General features: G+C 39.5%; 1 protein-coding gene across 1 annotated transcript in view; it reads left to right on the top strand.

Annotated features, from left to right (window-relative positions):
- The window catches only part of LOC133984718 (inactive N-acetylated-alpha-linked acidic dipeptidase-like protein 2), a 354,227-nt gene that overhangs the window by 299,435 nt on the left and 42,531 nt on the right, over nucleotides 1-12,261 (top strand). Inside the window, exon 14 of the mRNA XM_062424175.1 lies at nucleotides 3,991-4,084. Coding sequence (XP_062280159.1) covers nucleotides 3,991-4,084 — 94 coding nt within the window. The remainder of the gene's footprint in view (nucleotides 1-3,990; nucleotides 4,085-12,261) is intronic.

The raw sequence follows: 12,261 nt of genomic DNA on the forward strand, positions 1-12,261 counted from the left end.
GGGACATATTGGCATTTTCAGATCCTGAATTTAATTACCAGTTCTTTGGCCCGCAGCCTAACATTTCAGCAAATATCATTCAGATCTCTCTCTAACAGAAAAAAATAAGAAATAACAAACACTCAATGGTAAAGGTAACAACTAGAATAATCCATCTGCCGCTGCACTGTATTTTACATGTAGTGCCCTCTTCAGTGCTGAATACATTTGACATTACAAAAAGACATTGATTTATGGCCAAATAACAGAGTTACTTAAGCTTTTAGAGGGCGTTGTTATGACATTCGAGTGGGAGCAGGCAAAAGCAGATAGAACAATAATCTTGTAGTACTGCTTTGAGGTTGCAGCCTTCTGTCATCTCCACCTGGCTTCATTTTTCACAGCAATTACACCAAGGTATTTCACATTTATCTGAAAATGATATATCGATGTTTACAAGCTGCAACTATCTTCTCTGAACGTAAGAGGTGTGAGTGAGTGCTGTGGCTCTTTCCCCTGTAGTGTGGTTGCTGGCAGTCTGCCTCCCTCCACTCTCAGTCTAGTCTCCGCCAGGCTGACCTCCATCACATTCAACCTGTGAGGGCCTGGTGTGTGTGTGTGTGTGTGTGTGTGTGTGTGTGTGTGTGTGTGTGTGTGTGTGTGTGTGTGTGTGTGTGTGTGTGTGTGTGTGTGTGTGTGTGTGTGTGTGTGTGTGTGTGTGTGTGTGTTATCATAAGAGTCTGCTCAACTGGAGACAGACTTGAGGCTCGTTGGCCAGAAATGAAGCAGGTCAGCTAGAACACACAGATAGCTGCATTGTATTCTGACCTTTACTTTCTCCTCTGTTCATGAGGCATGGAGCAGAAGGCACTACTTTTTTTTCTTTCTTTTTTTTTTTGCAGGGGGGTTGTTTGTTTGTTTGTTTTTTAAAGTTATTGTATATAGCACCTTTTATAGAAAAAATAATTCAGTATGCCTTATTTTATCCATAAAAGGCATTAATAATGTTTTTTGTGCAAGTTTAAAATCTAACTAAACATTTTTATTCTCCTCATTTCCTGGATACACTATTGTAACTATACTAACAATATAAAATGAATATATTTTTAACAATCAGCATACCAGTACAGTACAGTGGGGAAGCTTTTTAAATACCCAATCCTGGGAAAATGTGTGTATATATCTTATAAGTCACTATTTGCTTGTAACACTAAAACTCTAAGTATTTCAATTAATAATTAATTACATGGTATGTTTCCAGTATTCAAAAGGATGTATTATTGTCCCGTTCAACAAACCAAGCTTGAGTTTTCAGGTGACAGTTCATGATGTTTAAAACTGTTCAAACTGAATCCATTTTTGTGCTGAAGTTGTGCAAACCTTCTCAGCTGAACCACAGTTATAAAGAATAAATCATCTCTGAAAAACAGTTTTTCCAAGTCAGTTCTGACCAAAGAAATGCACTTAAAGCAGCCATAAAACACCGGCTCATGCTTGTGACTCTGTAACCATAGCAACAAGTGCAGCCCACAACAAGGCAGATAGAAAAGAGGATGAAGAAAAAGTGGGAAAATAATGCAACAAGAGGTATATTTCCTGTGAAAATGATAGAGTCTAGGTGTGGGATGACAGGATCGATACGTCAATAATCCCAGATGTGGTTTTGTACAGAGTGCTTGTTAGCACAGTGAACTGCACTGATGTTCTACTCCAATACAAATCCGTGGCTGAGTCCTCTACCTGCAGAGAGGTGTGGCTGAATGATAGTTCAGATACTACAGTTAGAGAGCAGAGCCAGACACACACTCACAGTGATTTGTGTTTCTCAGTATGGGTTGCCAGAACAAGCAGGGATCTCCATAAATGTTTGCTCACACTGCAGCTAAAGGTGTCCCGATTCCTTCTTTTTCCCCTCACATGACAGCTTTTGTCTAATCAGTATGGAAAAAAAGATGTATGGAGTCTCAGATTTCCAATTTACTATCTGGACCACAAAGGTACACGCTACAAAATGAAATCTGACAATAAGGACAAGACACACCATGATTTGACTGATTGGTATTTAGTAAGATGCAGCAATTCAGTGACTGCAGGCGTAGAACTGGACACAGTGTCTTTTGTCCTTGTTTTTGTGGTAAACATTTATTTTCAAAATTGCTGTCATGAATTCATATTGCTGCTGAATATGGGTTACATCTTTTGAAGGAGAATTGAAGAACAAGAAGAAAAAAAAAGCTGAGTAGCAATTTAAAGTGTGCTCAGACTGTACAGCTTTGATATTTGCACAACAATACATGAGAACAAACAAACAAACCTGCAAAGATGAGCAATGAAAGAAGATGATTGAGATAAACAATGAGTAACAATAGATGCCATGTTTGTATGCTCATCTATACAGCACTGCCACTGTTATATTAATGACTACTGACTGACTGAGCCTCAGGCAACAAACACACATTTGTTCTTAAATGGCTCGCACGAGTAATTTGAGAGAATGTTCTGCATTAATCAGTTCTTGCATTTATAATTTCCTCTTGGGTACAAACAGAATGTTTCAGGTCCAGATCTGCTGTGAACAAATAGTCAGTCTTTCTCAACTGGGAAATCATAACTTCATATCAACAAATTTTGGAGTTTAAATATGATACAGAAATGACCTAGAATAAGATTCATAACAAAGACAAACTTTTTAAAAAGTAATGTTCTCATCATCATGTTTAGATTCGAGGAGTTTTATTTGCTGTAGTTGTTGGAAACTGCTGCCTCAGCATCTTCCTGCCGAGTCTGTTCAGTATCATCAGACAGTGTAACATCACCTGCTGTACACTCTAATATTCTCCCATCAAATCTCTGCAACTGTGACTGCCTCCTATATGAGTTATGGAGCAAGAGGGTTTTTTTTTTTTTTTTTTTGACTTACTTCATGTCAGACTGTATATTCCTCTTTATTATTGTCACAGTACAGCGCTGCTCTGATAACACACTGTTAACTGTTCTGCTATTGATATTTCATAATTGTTTCAGGTCCACTAAATTTCTTATGTTTTGCAGGAATTAAATGTCTGTGGTGTGAAATTCTGCTTTTTTACTCTATGGGAACACTTTGCATGGTTATTTTAGGGGTGGTGATTGTGCTGATGAAATATCACAAACGTGCACCTGCTCCTGAACAGCTGACATTCATCAGGAGTCTGTCCAATGGTGAAACTGAATTGAAACTTACACTACACACTACAAGCAAACATCAAATAAAAATGTAGGAAGAAAATATAAAATTGTGCCAAGGCACAGGACAATATATTTACAAAACTGGTGTGCAAAATGTATAAAATCAAAACAGAAAAAAGATGAATTAAAAGCAAGAAAAGTGTAAGGGGAGGTAAATCCAAGAGAATCACAAAAACATGCAGCAGTACAATAATACAAAACAAATGCAATTGAGCAAAATAAGGTTTCAAAGTAGAAAAATGAAAGTTTCAATTCATCAGGCAGTTAAACAATGTTATCTTTTAACTTGTTTGCTCAGCTGCCTTGATCTTAGTTACCAACAAAAAACTAAAAAGTCCAAATCTTTTATCAAACTTTTATTTCTCAGGCTGAGAATGAACCTTTGGATTTAGAGATCTACAGGGCTGTAACTCTGGTGACAGGTTGATGGCTTGGTTTTTTCTTAAACTTAAATGTCAAAATCTTACAGAGACACATGTCTCATTGTCACAGTCTGGCCCAAAGGGGAAATACTAGCACAATATGAAAATGAGATTCCTGAGACTCAATTTTCCAGCTCCCAAGAGCCACCAGTAACATGGAATTATTTATTTCACACAGTTGTTTAGGGTCATTTTAGCTTCAAGATGGGTTACAAGCAAAATTGGACAAACTTCATCAACTTTGTTACCTACTACAACTTTCTGTTCTCTGCTTACATTGAAATGATACACATGAATGTGGCAGTGGAAAAAGGAAAATAACTTCATTCAAACCTCTTTTGGCTCTTTTGTGTTTGCACAGATGACAGCAGAAGCCATTCTCCGCCTGGTCAATGATCCTGTGCTGCCATTCTACCCACTGGACATCGCCCTGGATGTACAAAACAAGCTCAAAGGTAACACTGATGATGATATAATGTAGTAATAATAGTGATGATGATGTACAGTGTTACAGTGCTGCTGGTGTGGGTGCAGTCAGTGGTTGTTGCAGTAGATAGGGTTGGTATGTGGCCTCAACAGCCTCACACCAGCATTTATGACAGCCAACGTTGAAATCAAGTCAGTTCATTTGACTGGAATGATTAGGTGTAAAATTCAGGATTTGTTGGTTGGTGTATTCAAAGTTGGTTCAAACATATTTACCATTTTACAACCTCTGTTTTTCCAATAATTGTTTTTGGGGGAAAAAAAGTTTTATTTTCCTTACAATTCTAACAGAAGTTGCAATACTAAGTGTGCCTACAAAAATCACCTCACAGTAAGCCATCATTCCTGGACGCCACCTGTGTGTGTGTGTGTGTGTCTGTGTGTCTGTGTGTGTCTGTGTGTGTCTGTGTTATTTAGTGAGATTTTGCAGGGCTTTGCACTATGCAGCAAGCAACGGAAATATGGAATTCTCCACAGAACACTGCAGTATGCACAGGGCAGTGTGTGTGCATGTGCGTGCGTGCGTGTGTGTGTTCAGTGGCTGTTGTTGCAGGGGCATAATTCATCTCCACTGTCCAGCCAGTCAGCCAGTGCATCAGGCCCTATACACACTCCAACAAACACTCATAACAGTATACACACATGTAACTGTCAGATATTCCGATGTGCAAAAAATACTTTTATAAAAAGTTTTTAGACACGCACGCACACACAAACACACACACACACACACACACACAATAATGAGTTAGTGTTGTTTCATGTGTTTAGCTGAACATATCAATCTCTCCCCTCATGCCTCATGATTCTGCAGCACAGTGACCTTCATTCCTGCATTTGTAAAATTCAAATCAAGTGTTGAGCATCTGTCCTCCTTTTTTTGTAACCTTGGACCTTCACAACAAGCCCTGAATGCCTCTCATCTCCTCTATTGTCCTTTTGTTATAATTATTTATTTATTTTTTCTTTCATTTTCTTGCCCTCTCCCTTTCTCTCTTGCTGTTCTCTGTCCCTCGGCTACCATTCAGCATTCATTGAATTGCATTCTGGTCTATGCAAACTAGTGTTGGTGTAGAAAACATAATCTGTAACTCTTAATAGAATTCTATCTATTCTATCTGTATGATAAGTAATGTTTAGAAATAGCTCACACTGCCCAGGCCAAAAGTGAATATATAAATACAATATACAAATGCATGCATATAATGCAGTAATATATACAGATTTCAGAGGCAAAAGCATCTACCATGTTGTTAATACATTACCTTCACTGTCCAGAACTAACTGTGAAGCACAGCAGGTAACTTCATGACTTTTTGACACTCACCCACTCAGACCCTAAACCAACTCAGATCACAACAACCAGGGCTGCATCACCAGCTGAGCAAAGTAGGTAACTGTCCCAGGGCCACCAAACCATCATTTTCACTTCATGTCAGTTGGCTTTGGTCATTTAATTATTGTAGAAGCAGAGTGGAGGTGGGCGGAGAGGCGAGCGCTTAGGGACCGTCTACAAAGTGCAGTACCAAAGTGAAAAATATTCAATATCTCCACTTTTATTCACTGTAGTCTCACCAAATTCACTCCACACACCATGGTCACCTGATAATCACATTACAACAGTTATTGTTACAAAATGTGCTTGTGTATAATACTTCAATATCATCACTGTCATGTGCTGTCGTTCCATTGATTTCCCTTCAATAGCATCAATATTAAATACAGTAGTCTTCACTATATTCACTCCACACAACAAGGGTCACCTGATAATCATACTACAACAGTTATTTCAGAAAAAAAATATTTTTGCATATTTTTGGGGAATTTTATTGTGAAAAATCATCAATAGCGTTAATATTATACAGTGTAAGATGACCAAAATCATGCTACACAACAAGGGTCACCTGGTAATCATACTACAACATTTATTTTGGGAAAAATAGTTTTGATATAATTTTGGGGATTTTTTATATTCATAAATATTCAATATCGTCAATATTATACACTGTATACTCACCAAAATCATGCTACACAACAAGGGTCACCTGATAATCATACTACAACAGTTATTTCATAAAAAGGTGTTTTTGCATATTTTTGGGGAATATTATTGTGAAAAATCGTCAATAGCGTTAATATTATACAGTGTAGGATGACCAAAATCATGCTACACAACAAGGGTCACCTGATAATCATACTACAACAGTTATTTCAGGAGAAAAAAAAATTGCATATTTTTGGGGAAATTTATTGTGAAAAATCGTCAATAGCGTTAATATTATACACTGTATACCCCATCCTGAGGAGGGCGGAAAGGGCGCAGCTCAAGAGATTGGTTGGTGTGGGACTCAGACCAGACCTTAGGATGGAATGCAGGATTAGGACGCAGTCGCACTCCAGCATTCCCAGGCAAAAAGCGGCAGCACTCTTCATGCACGGAAAAGGCATGTAGCTCACCCACCCTTTTTGTTGACACAATAGCCAACAAGAATGTAGTCTTGAGCGAAAGCCATTTCAGCTCAACTGTTTCCAGAGGCTCGAACGGCCCATGCCGCAAGGCTGACAAACCCATGGGGGTACACCCGGCCTCCTGGGAGAGGGAGCAACCCTACAAGCCCCCCTAAAGAACTGAGCAATAAGGTCACAACAACCCTGTGCCAGTTTACGAGGCCCAACATGGGCCGCCTTTATGGCTGCCACCGTCCCCCTCAACGTCGAGGGAGACTTGCCTGCCTCTAACAGCTCCTGAAGGAACTGAAGGATACCAGGGGCCATACAGGAGAGGGGATCCACGTGTCGTGAGGCACACCATGATTGAAACACCCCCCAACGATAGGAATAAGCAACCCTGGTCGAGGGAGCCCGGGCCCCCTGCAAAGTACCCACTACAGACTGGGGGAATCCCAAGGCTAGAAATTCGGCCCTCTCAGGGACCAGGCCCAAAGCCTGAGGCCCTGGGGAAAAGGATGAAAAAGAGTTCCCTTGGCCTGGGACATGAGGTCCCGGCGAATGGGTAGCTCCCACGGTTGTCCCTGAAGAAGGGGCGGAATCTCGGCAAACCAAATCATCTGGGGCCATTTGGGGGACACCAGGATGAAGCTGGACTCTCTGTAGGAGTTGGTGCAGGAGGAGGAACAGGAGGGTGCAGGAGGGGAACCTAGGCCCCCTTGCCTGTTGATATATGCCGCAGCTACTGTACTGTCTGTTCTCACCAGCACATGGCGGTCCTGTAGCTCTGGTAGGAAGTGCAGAATAGCCAGATGGATAGCCTGCAGCTCCAAAACATTTATGTGCTGCGCTACCTAGGGTCCGTGCCAAAGGCCGCTGATGCCCTTGCCTTCGTGGACAGCCCCCCAGCCTACCAGGGATGCATCTGATGACACCACCTGGCGACGCAACACAAGCCCCAGTACCGTCCCACGTGCCAAGTTGGTCGGCCGCCGCCACCAACGGAGAGCCACACACAGTCTGCGCATCACCAATACGCTGGCCTGCTGATTCCTCTGTGGGCAAAATCCAATGCCCAGGAGGCAGCGCTGCACTGGGCGCATGTTCAGAAGAGCCAGGGGTATGACATGCACTGTGGCTGCCATTAACCCCAAGAGGCGGAGACATGTGCACACAAGCCGTCTAAACACCCCCCCCCCCCCCCCCCCCACATATGGAATATGTAGAATGGAGAGATAGTCTTGACACGATATAGAACAAATGTTAGAATATATATTAATAATTTTTCCTCAAGCTATTTTTTTTTATATTCAAAGTCAAATGTTATCCACTAATAAGAAAATATAGTAGACCTAAGGAGAACACCAATGCCCAGGAGGCAGCGCTGCACTGGGCGCATGTTCAGAAGAGCCAGGGGTATGACATGCACTGTGGCTGCCATTAACCCCAAGAGGCGGAGACATAGCCTCCAGGTCACCCTGGCCCCAAGCCGGAACTGGGACAAGCAAGCCCTGAGGGCGGCCTGTCTCACAGGAGTCAAGTAAAGAGTCCCTGCCCTGGCATCCAAACACATGCCTAGGAACTCTGTGGACTGTGATTGCTGGAGCCTGCTCTTCTTCCTGTTGAGGTGCAGGCCTAGGTACTCTAAGTGCTGCTGGAGACGAGCCTCATCTCTGCGGCACTGCCCCTCCGAGCGAGCACACACGTTGGCTGGCCTCCAAAAGGACCCGTAGATCACTGGAAGCAGCAGAACCTAATTGAGGTGGTCTTGGCTGTGGGGCTGGTACCGGCCCCGCCGGAGCATACCAGACATCTCTTGTGTGACCGGCAAACCGGTGTCACGAGCCGCCACGCTTTCACCAGCCCGGGTAGCAAAGACAGTCGCAGCAATCCAGAGAGGGGCCCGTAGACCAGCTCTCCCAAACTCAAAGTAAGTGGATATTGTGCACACAAGCCGTCTAACCCCCCCCCCCCCCCCCCCACATATGGAATTTTTCCTCAAGCTATTTTTTTATATTCAAAGTCAAATGTTATCCACCAATAAGAAAATATAGTGGACCTAAGGAGAACACCAATGCCCATGTTGCAAATATTTAAATCGCTCAAATATATAACCAGTTCTGAAAGAAAAAAAAAGTTTATTGTTTCAGACAATACTGTCAATACTGTAAAAGGAGCTCACACCTGAGTCAGAGTCCTTTGAAAAGCTTAATAAATAGTTAGATTGCCATCACCTATCAAATAATGAAAAACTATGTACAGATGTTTCAGTTGTGCAAATGTAGCATGATTTTGGTGAGTATACAGTGTGTAATATTAACGCTATTGATGATTTTTCACAATAAAATTCCCCAAAAATATGCAATTTTTTTTCCCCCTTAAATAAGTCTTGTAGTATGATTATCAGGTGACCCTTGTTGTGTAGCATGATTTTGGTGAGTATACAGTGTATAATATTAACGCTATTGACGATTTTTCACAATAAAATTCCCCAAAAATATGCAAAAAGATTTTTTTTTCTGAAATGACTGTTGTAGTATGATTATCAGGTGACCCTTGTTGTGTAGCATGATTTTGGTCATCCTACACTGTATAATATTAACGCTATTGACGATTTTTCAAAATAAAATTCCCCAAAAATATGCAAACTTTTTTTTTCTCCTGAAATAACTGTTGTAGTATGATTATCAGGTGACCCTTGTTGTGTAGCATGATTTTGGTCATCCTACACTGTATAATATTAACGCTATTGACGATTTTTCAAAATAAAATTCCCCAAAAATATGCAAACTTTTTTTTTCTCCTGAAATAACTGTTGTAGTATGATTATCAGGTGACCCTTGTTGTGTAGCATGATTTTGGTCATCCTACACTGTATAATATTAACAAAATTGACGATTTTTTAATATAAAAAATCTCAAATTATATCAAAACTAATTTCCCCAAAATAAATGTTGTAGTATGATTATCAGGTGACCCTTGTTGTGTAGCATGATTTTGATCATCCTACACTGTATAATATTAACGCTATTGACGATTTTTCACAATAAAATTCCCCAAAAATATGCAAAAACACATTTTCTGAAATAACTGTTGTAGTACGATTATCAGGTGACCCTTGTTGTGTAGCATGATTTTGGTGAGTATACAGTGTATAATATTGACCATATTGAAGTTTTTTGAATATAAAAAATCTCCAAAATTATATCTAAACTAATTTCCCCAAAATAAATGTTGTAGTATGATTATCAGGTGACCCTTGTTGTGTAGCATGATTTTGATCATCCTACACTGTATAATATTAACGCTATTGACGATTTTTCACAATAAAATTCCCCAAAAATATGCAACAACACATTTTTCTGAAATAACTGTTGTAGTATGATTATCAGGTGACCCTTGTTGTGTAGCATGATTTTGGTCATCCTACACTGTATAATATTAACGATATTGACGATTTTTCACAATAAAATTCCCCAAAAATATGCAAAAAGATTTTTTTTTCCTGAAATGACTGTTGTAGTATGATTATCTGGTAACCCTTGTTGTGTAGCATGATTTTGGTCATCCTACACTGTATAATATTAACGCTATTGACGATTTTTCACAATAATATTCCCCAAAAATATGCAAAAACACCTTTTTATGAAATGACTGTTGTAGTATGATTATCTGGTAACCCTTGTCGTGTAGTATGATTTTGGTCATCCTACACTGTATAATGTTGACCATATTGAAGATTTTTCAATATAAAATTCCCCAAAAATATACAAACTTATTTTTTTTCCTGAAATAACTGTTGTAGTATGATTATCAGGTGACCATTGTTGTGTAGCATGATTTTGGTGATTTTACAGTGTATAATATTAACGCTATTGACGATTTTTCACAATAAAATTCGCCAAAAGTATGCAAAAAAATGTTTTTTCCTGAAATGACTGTTGTAGTATGATTATCAGGTGACCCTTATTGTGTAGCATGATTTTGGTGAGTATACAGTGTATAATATTGACGATATTGAAGATTTTTGAATATAAAAAATCCCCCAAATTATATCAAAACTAATTTTCCTAAAATAAATGTTGTAGTATGATTAGTAGGTGACCCTTGTTGTGTAGCATGATTTTGTTCATCCTACACTGTATAATATTAACGCTATTGACGATTTTTCACAATAAAATTCCCAAAAAATATTCAAAAAGATTTTTTATGAAATAACTGTGGTAGTGTGATTATCAGGTGACCGTTGGTGTGTGGAGTGAATTTCGTGAGACTACAGTGAATAAAAGTGGAGATATTGAATATGTTTTGCTTTGGTACTGCACTTTGTAGACGGTCCCTAAGCGCTCGCCTCTCCGCCCGCAGCGCATATAGAGCAATATATTTCCTGCAGCCTGGATGACGACTCGTTTTGGCGAAAATGAGTTTGTAGTCAATAGTCTACCTTACCACGATAGGAAAGACACATTTTTTATGTTTTAACAATGTTTCGTTTGTGAGCTATTGATCGCTGAAGTTCGAATCTGCCAATCTCTTTCTAACTTTACCCAAGTACCTTTGTATCATTCTAGCAGAGGAGCACTGATGGCACTGGTCTAAATGGAAACTTGGAGATGACATGGTAACATCCACATTGCACAGAGAGCAAATTATCTTTGAAAAAATCAATAAGTGTCATTGTTGCCCCCCTAACTTGATGGGAGTTAGGAGGATTGGTTGGAAACCCGGCTGCCGCTGAAGCTATGGCGGTCGCTGTATATATCAACACAGAGGCAGACAACATTAGCTTCCTTTCCACTCGGCTGCAGGATTTATTCTGCTTCACAAAAGTATAGTGAACAAGTATACAATTTTATAGTGCATAACTACTTTTTTCTTAACTATTCATTACACAAATGCATACTCTTTAGGGGAATATTAACCCACCTATATATATCAACACAGAGGCAGACAACATTAGCTTCCTTTCCACTCGGCTGCAAGATTTATTCTGCAGCACTGCCTCTATAGGGTTTTAGGTTCCTCCTAACCGCTATGCGCCCTCTGCTGACATCTTTTAGTATTACACAACCACTGTAACCAGTAAAGTACACTGTAATTGGCATTTAAATCACGGTTTAGAACACAATACAAATAAATTATTATTTGTAACAATCAACTGTAACATAGTCCCTTAATGAACTGACTTTTTTTAACATATTTGACATTTCCTTTATATCACCTTTCAAATACATATGCTGCAAACTTTTCAAAGAGTTTCTGAACAGGCTGCAAAATGCTGAGACTGCATTAACTCTGGCTAGACTTTGTGTATGTCCCTTAACAAATAACCAAATACACCATCAGAATTTTTAGAGCTAAGCCAGGCTGACCATCCCAAGACTTTAATGATTATGAATCATTAAAAAAAGATTAAATGTTTTAAATGTTCTAATAAGTCTGCAGTTATGGATGAATAGAAGCCATTAATAAAGGGGTTGTAATTCACAATTAATCAGGTCTGCAGTTGTACTTGAGCCATTAATAAAAATAATAAAATTAAGTCTGCAGTAATAAATGTTACTAAATAATTGATGATTGATTGATTTTTGTCTGGATCCCCTGCAGCTCTTTCTGTCTTTCTTCATGGTGACCATGTGTATCTGAAGACAGAAGGCTTTAAGTCAGCGATGCAAATGAATTCATAGTTAATTATCTT

Source organism: Scomber scombrus, chromosome 8 (assembly GCF_963691925.1).
Source record: "Scomber scombrus chromosome 8, fScoSco1.1, whole genome shotgun sequence".
Classification (NCBI taxonomy): domain Eukaryota; kingdom Metazoa; phylum Chordata; class Actinopteri; order Scombriformes; family Scombridae; genus Scomber; species Scomber scombrus.